The sequence below is a fragment of the Vulpes vulpes genome, chromosome 9 (genome assembly GCF_048418805.1).
Source record: "Vulpes vulpes isolate BD-2025 chromosome 9, VulVul3, whole genome shotgun sequence".
Taxonomy (NCBI): domain Eukaryota; kingdom Metazoa; phylum Chordata; class Mammalia; order Carnivora; family Canidae; genus Vulpes; species Vulpes vulpes.
Genome location: NC_132788.1, coordinates 1356358 through 1364202, shown reverse-complemented (window position 1 = coordinate 1364202; position 7845 = coordinate 1356358). Strand labels below are relative to the sequence as shown.

The 7845-nt window shown below is 44.7% G+C and overlaps 1 protein-coding gene across 1 annotated transcript; it reads left to right on the top strand.

Moving 5' to 3' along the window:
• Positions 1 to 4813: 4813 nt before the first annotated feature.
• Positions 4814 to 5776, top strand: LOC140594039 (olfactory receptor 9S13-like). The gene has a single exon (XM_072722406.1). The coding sequence runs from the start codon at positions 4814 to 4816 to the stop codon at positions 5774 to 5776; it is 963 nt and encodes a 320-aa protein (XP_072578507.1).
• The last annotated feature ends 2069 nt before the right edge of the window (positions 5777 to 7845 follow it).

Below are 7845 nucleotides of genomic sequence, written 5' to 3'. Positions count from 1 at the left end.
GTGACCCCACTCCTGCCCTGGCCAGCACTATTTGGGCTCAGGGTCATTCCATCTGAAGGAACAGCTTTTCATTATAATCAGAGGATCACAGCACCAGGCTCCCTCGTGACCTGAAATGTATTTCTCAGGCTCAAATCAGTAGCCTACCAGAGAAGTGAGAACACACTTCTAAGGGACATGGCCACAGGGTGTGGGATGCAGAAATAGTGTAGTTCAAGGCCAGCCCTGGGGAGCTCATGGCTCTGCAGGAAGGCAGACATGACAACAAACATGTGCAATATGATGGGACACAGGCAGTGAGGGGGGGTGTGACCAGGTTACCTATGGCACAAACAGGAAACAGTCACTTCAGAGAGGTGACGGAGAGCCCGTGGGGAGACAGGACACATTTCAAATGTGTCCAGCACGTTTGGCTCCTCTCCTCTGCACATCACTTCTACCTGTCTCTCGCCTGTATTTCTACAGGGTTGTCTTATTCTTGCGGGTCAAGGATTATGTGTATATTGTGCAGACAAGTCCTTTCCCTCCCGTATTGCAGTGTGCCGTCCCAAGCTGTGCTCTGCCTTGACACACTCTGCAGACTCTCTCGATTTTCATGTAGCTCCATCCACAAGGTATTTCCTCCGTGCTTTACTCCTTTTTGCTCCCTGCACAGGATATTTGGGAGGCACTTTCCTGCTTGAGGACCTGGAGGGTCTTCTCTATTCTCATCACTATTTTGCTTTCAAATCTAACTCGGCATTCAGCCTGGACTGTTTTGTGTGTCTAGTATGAGGTAAGAGCCAAATCTCACTGGTTAGCCTATGACTCTTAATTGACCCAGATTTTTTACTTTTCCATAGACTACCCACCTGTTTGGTAAATGGGGTGTCTAGACAAGCACTGAGTTGACTTCCAGGCTCTCTGTTGTGTTCCCTACTCAGATGGCCTATCCTCTGTCGCTATCATTGGTTCATCACACCTACTGTGAGTTGCTGATAGTGCAAATCCCCCTCGCTGTCTCTCAAAACTGTCTTGGAAACACTAGTGTTGCAAAATTCAACATGGTTTTAGGATCACCTCTTCAGATTCCACAATAAAAAATCACAGTGACTCACTTCACTGTGGGGAGAACTGGCATCTTTGCAATATTGAGTGTTCCAGTTTGGTGATCTGGAATCCCATCATGTTACTTAAGTCTACTTTGGTTTCTCTCTACAGTTTATGCATTCCCGGAATACAGACACTTGGTGTTGGGCATTCCATGACTTCTATATGGTACTTAATCAGATTTTGTTTCGTAAATTTGCTTATAGACTTGTGATTAAGATACTGTAATTGTTTTTTTTTAATTTTTTTTATTTATTTATGATAGTCACACAGAGAGAGAGAGAGAGGCAGAGACACAGGCAGAGGGAGAAGCAGGCTCCATGCACTGGTAGCCCGACGTGGGATTCGATCCCGGGTCTCCAGGATCGTGCCCTGGGCCAAAGGCAGGCGCCAAACCCCTGCACCACCCAGGGATCCCGAGATAGTGTAATTGTAAAAAAATTTCCTATAATATCCTTGTTAGAGTTTGGCATTAATATTACATGGGCCTCATAAAATAACATGGAAATTTTCCTTCTATTGTTTTGAAGATTTTGTGTAAGATTCAGTTTTGGTAGACTTGGTCAAAGAAAAGGTAATTACTTTCCACGGCAAAGCCATCTAGTCCTGGAACCTTTTCCATGGAAAGATTTTACAATACATATCACATTTCTCAATAAATATGAAACTTAAAGATCTTCAACCTCATTATTGGGGCATTTGGGTTGGGGGAAATCTTTCTAGTGGTTTGCAAATTCCACAACTTTTCAAGTTTATGAAAAACTCTGTCACGATCCACTCTGATTCAAGGATCTCAGTGATATCCTCCTTTCATTCCTGACCTCAGTAATTTCGCCTTTTCTCCATCATCCCTCAAAAGTCTTGATATTCGATCACTCACCCCAAATTATCACCTTTTGTTATAACATCTCTCTGGTGTATGTCTGTTTTGTATTTAATAAATTTTCTTCTTTACTTTCTTCCCTTCCATTTTCTTGGGATTTCCTTTCTTTCTTTTCTTTTCTTTTCTTTTCTTTTCTTTTCTTTTCTTTTCTTTTCTTTTCTTCTTTTCTTTTCTTTTCTTTTCTTCTTTTCTTTTCTTTTCTTTTCTTTTTTTTCTTTTCTTTTTTTCTTTTCTCTTTTCTTTTCTCTTTTTTAGATAAAAGACATTTCTTTTAAAAATAAATTTATTTTTTATTGGTGTTCAATTTGCCAACATACAGAATAACACCCAGTGCTCATCCCGTCAAGTGCCCACCTCAGTGCCTGCCACCCAGTCACTCCCATCCCCCGCCCTCCTCCCTTTCCCTTCCACCCGACCTCCTCACCTTCCACCACCCCTAGTTCATTTCCCAGAGTGACTAGTCTACTATGTTCTGTATCCCTTTCTGATATTTCCTACCCATTTCTTCTCCCTTCCCCTCTATTCCCTTTCACTATTATTTATATTCCCCAAATGAACGAGAACTTGGGATTTCATTAGCAATTATTTTTATAATATTTTCAAACGAATGCTATTTGTTGTTTTTCTACTTTTCTTACATATGGACTTAAGCCTATAAATTTGTCTTTAAACACAGACGATAATGCATCCAAACTGCTACTTTTGTTACTCGTCTTATGCAATTTCCATATTTCAAAACTCTTGTTTACACCCATGGCTTACTGAGAAGTACTTTTAAAATTAAAAATACATGAGGATTTTAAAATGCTCTATTTGTGATTTACCTTTGGCTTGGTTTCATATAAATTGCACACAAATATATTTTTTACACCTTCAGTCCTTTGAAATTTGTTGAAAGCTGCAATGAATCCAGAATATAACCAATGTGTTAATATGTTCTTTATACTCTTGAAAATAATGTACATCCTCTGATTGATAAAGAGGTGATATATACGTGCATTGCAGTATTACTCAGCCATAAAAACCCATGAAGCCTTGCCATTCACAATAACATGGGTGGATATATAGGGTCCTATGCTACGTGAATGAAGTCAGAGAAAAACAATTATCATATGATCTCACTCATGTGTGGAATTTCAGAAACAAAACAAATGAACCTAGGGGAAGAAAGGAAACAAGCAAACCAGAAAACACTCTGAACTACAGAGAACACACTGAGGGTAGAGAGGCGGGGACGGGGGGCTCCAGGCGATGGGGATGAAGGAGCGCACCTGTGTGATGAGCACCAGGTGCTGTATAGAAGGGCTGATTCACTATACTGTACACCTGAAACTAATATTATACTCTCTTAACTATACTGGACTTTAAACAAAAACTTTTAGGAAAAAGAAAACAAAGAATAAATATCCTGCCAGTTTGTGCCGTGCTCCATTAGGTTATGGTCACTATGCTACTGCCTAAACGTTCCGTATCCAGATTGGCACCTTGTGTGATTGTTCTATCAGTTCCAAGAGAGGGGGTTAAAATCTCTCACAGAGTTGTGGATTTGTACTTTTCTCCCGTAAGTGCCCAGTTTTGTTTTGTACATCCAGAGGCTCTTCTGGCAGGTGCTCACACATTTAACACGGTTGCCTGTCTTGGGGGAACCAAATGTTTCTCATCACTGTGAAGTGTCCTCTTCTCAGCTGGTTTTTCCACTGTGAAGTGGGCTATCGGGCTAGTATAGCAACTGTGGTGACGTGTGGTTTGTGCTAAAATATTATTTTCCTGTGTACGTTCCCATCACTTTCATTTTCAACATTTTATGTTTGCTTTTTATATCTCTTAAGATTGCATATTTTTACAAAAAAAGATTGCATATTTTTTAATAATAAATTTATTTTTTATTAGTGTTCAATTTGCCAACATACAGAATAACACCCAGCGCTCATCCAGGCAAGTGCCCCCCTCAGTGCCCGTCACCCAGTCACCCCCAGCCCCCGTCCTCCTCCCCTCCCAACACCCCTAGTTCGTTTCCCAGAGTTAGGAGTCTTTATGTTCTGTCTCCCTTCCTGATATTTCCCAACATTTCTTTTCCCTTCCTTTATATTCCCTTTCACTATTTTGTATATTCCCCAAATGAATGAGAACATACACTGTTTGTCCTTCTCCGATTGACTTATTTCACTCAGCATAATACCCTCCAGTTCCATCCACGTTGAAGCAAATGGTGGGTATTTGTCGTTTCTAATTGCTGAGTAATATTCCATTGTATACATAAACCACATCTTCTTTATCCATTCATCTTTCGATGGACACCAAGGCTCCTTCCACAGTTTGGCTATTGTGGCCATTGCTGATAGAAACATCGGGGTGCAGGTGTCCCGACGTTTCATTGCATCTGAATCTTTGGGGTAAATCCCCAACAGTGCAATTGCAGATCGTGTCTTAATATACTTTCAGTTATTGAAATGGTCAGAAGCTCAGCTGCATACTTACTCCTGATTTAACTCACTCCCATGGTGCATCCTGGCTGGTTCATAGTAACCAACCACTGTCAGCATGAACTCTGCAAGACAGGCAAAATCTCACTGCTTAACCAATTGCCTTTCAGATTCTGCTTCACAAAGACTTAGGAATCAAGGGAAGAAGAAATGCTCAGTACTGATATCACTGGTCCTATGCATTTATCTTGAATATTGTTTATTAATTCTTTGCTAAACCATTAACTCCATTATACCTTTAACCAGATTTTTGACTGTTGTTGTTTATCTTTCTAAATAGTGTCCTGCAGGGAGTTTAGCTTGACCCACTTAATCTGCCAACACAAAGGGGTAATTCCCCTCTGGAGGACCGAGGCTCATGCCATTGCAGAGTAATGGAAACCTCTCCAAGGTCTACGTTCAAGATTTTGTGCTGGAGGGATTTGCAGGTGGCCTTGAGACTCAGGCCCTGCTCTTTGCTGTATTCCTGGCCCTGTACATGGTGACTGTCCTGGGTAACCTCCTCATGATCATTGTTATCACCCTGGATGCCCAACTGCACTCCCCAATGTACTTCTTCCTCAAGAACCTCTCCTTTGTGGACTTGTGCTACTCATCTGTGATTGCCCCCAATGCACTGGCCAACTTCTTCTCCTCATCCAAGGTCATCACCTTTGCAGGATGTGCCACCCAGTTTTTCTTTTTATCCCTGATGGCCACAACTGAAGGCTTGCTCCTGGGTGTCATGGCCTATGACCGCTTCATGGCCATCTGTAGCCCCTTGCGCTACCCCAGCACCATGTGCCAGTCTGCCTGCACTCGCCTGGTGCTGGGCGCCTACTGTGGAGGCTGCTTCAACTCTGTTGTGCAGACCAGCTTCACATTCCACCTCCCATTCTGCAGCTCCAACCGCATCAACCACTTCTTCTGTGATGTGCCCCCTCTGCTCCAGATCGCCTGTGGCAACACGGCCATCAATGAACTTCTCTTGTTTGGCATCTGTGGGCTCCTCCTTGTGGCTGTGACGATTGTGATCCTCATCTCCTATGGCTACATCACAGTGACCATCCTGAGGATGGGATCAGGAGGTGGGAGACGCAAGATCTTCTCCACCTGTGGCTCCCACATGACTGCAGTGACCCTCTTTTTTGGGACTCTCTTTGTCATGTATGCCCAGCCAGGAGCAATTGAGTCCATGGAGCAGGGCAAGGTGGTCTCTGTCTTCTACACGCTGGTCATCCCAATGCTCAATCCCCTCATCTACAGTCTGCGAAACAAGGATGTGAAGGAGGCCCTGCGGAGGCTGGGACAGAAACACATGGCCATGTGGAGGATGTGCTGAAGGGAGTCAATGTGTCCTGCAACCTTGATGGAGGATACGGAGATTGTCACAGGTGGGGTGATGGAGTTATTATGTAACAAACATGAACTGCTGTCATAAAAGAATAAGCTTTAGAGATGCGCTGTACCCTGTATCTACAACCAACAATGATTACTGTGCCCTGATAAAAAGATTAAGTGGTAGTTCCTACGTCAAGTGCTCTCTTTTGAATAAAATTGTTAAAAATGAGTCTTCCATATAGGAAAGAAATTAATGGTTGCTGCAGTGGAGGGGATGGGGAATGGGGTAACCGGATGACGGGCATTAAGGTGGGCACATGATGTCTATGATTCTCTTCTGCTCACACCTGAGGCCCAGAGAGACTTCTGGTCTTTGGAGCCTGGCCATGTAGCGGCGGACTGGTTCAGACAGAGCTTGATGACAGTGGTACCCAGGGGAACTGGGAGTCCCAGGGCACTCCAGAGGCCAGAAGACAAACAAGCTCACCTAATTGGCCATTCAAGCCTCCAAATCCCAGCAGTTCAGGAGGAGAGACCTTCCGAGCCCCATGACCCTAAGCTGCACGCCCTTGCACTACTGCCTGGATGAAGCAACAAGATGTGGCAGCTGAAGTGAGCTGAGGCCATTTCCTCCTCTGCTTCTACCAGAAACCAGGAGCTCCTGAAGCTTGAACATGGAGCACCCATCCACACAGTTTCTGTGACCCCAAGACCCTCCCCTGCCCCTCCCAACACTCTCTGCATTGCATGGGAACCCAAAGCTAAGAAGGAGGGGTGACAGTTCTACAAGCCGACCTCATCATCATCTGCATAGACATGGGCTGTGTGACCTTCAGCAGTCATGACCCTCACCTGGAGGAGGTAAGGGTCAAGGCAGCCATCCCTCAGGGGTCCAGGGTATGAAGGACACCAAGTGTGTAAGGGAGGCATCAGAGCTATGGTAGGCAGGAAGCACTCAGCAGGGCTTGCCTCAGCAGCTGAAGGGGTGACCCCACTCCTGCCCTGGCCAGCACTATTTGGGCTCAGGGTCATTCCATCTGAAGGAACAGCTTTTCATTATAATCAGAGGATCACAGCACCAGGCTCCCTCGTGACCTGAAATGTATTTCTCAGGCTCAAATCAGCAGCTCACCAGAGAAGTGAGAACACACTTCTAAGGGACATGGCCACAGGGTGAGGGATGCAGAAATAGTGTAGTTCAAGGCCAGCCCTGGGGAGCTCATGGCTCTGCAGGAAGGCAGACATGACAACAAACATGTGCAATATGATGGGACACAGGCAGTGAGGGGGGTGTGTGACCAGGTTGCTGATGGCACAAACAGGAAACAGTCACTTCAGAGAGGTGACGGAGAGCCCGTGGGGAGACAGGACACATTTCAAATGTGTCCAGCACGTTTGGCTCCTCTCCTCTGCACATCACTTCTACCTGTCTCTCGCCTGTATTTCTACAGGGTTGTCTTATTCTTCGGGTCAAGGATTATGTGTATATTGTGCAGACAAGTCCGTTTCCCTTCCCGTATTGCAGTGTGCCTTCCCAAGCTGTGCTCTGCCTTGACACACTCTGCAGACTCACTTGATTTTCATGTAGCTCCATCCACAAGGTATTTCCTCCGTGCTTTACTCCTTTTTGCTCCCTGCACAGGACATTTGGGAGGCACTTTCCTGCTTGAGGACCTGGAGGGTCTTCTCTATTCTCATCACTATTTTGCTTTGAAATCTAACTCGGCATTCAGCCTGGACTGTTTTGTGTGTCTAGTATGAGGTAAGAGCCAAATCTCAGTGGTTAGCCTATGACTCTTAATTGACCCAGATTTTTTACTTTTCCATAGACTACCCACCTGTTTGGTAAATGGGGTGTCTAGACAAGCACTGAGTTGACTTCCAGGCTCTCTGTTGTGTTCCCTACTCAGATGGCCTATCCTCTGTCGCTATCATTGGTTCATCACACCTACTGTGCGTTGCTGATAGTGCAAATCCCCCTCGCTGTTTCTCAAAACTGTCTTGGAAACACTAGTGTTGCAAAATTCAACATGGTTTTAGGATCACCTCTTCAGATTCCACAATAAAAAA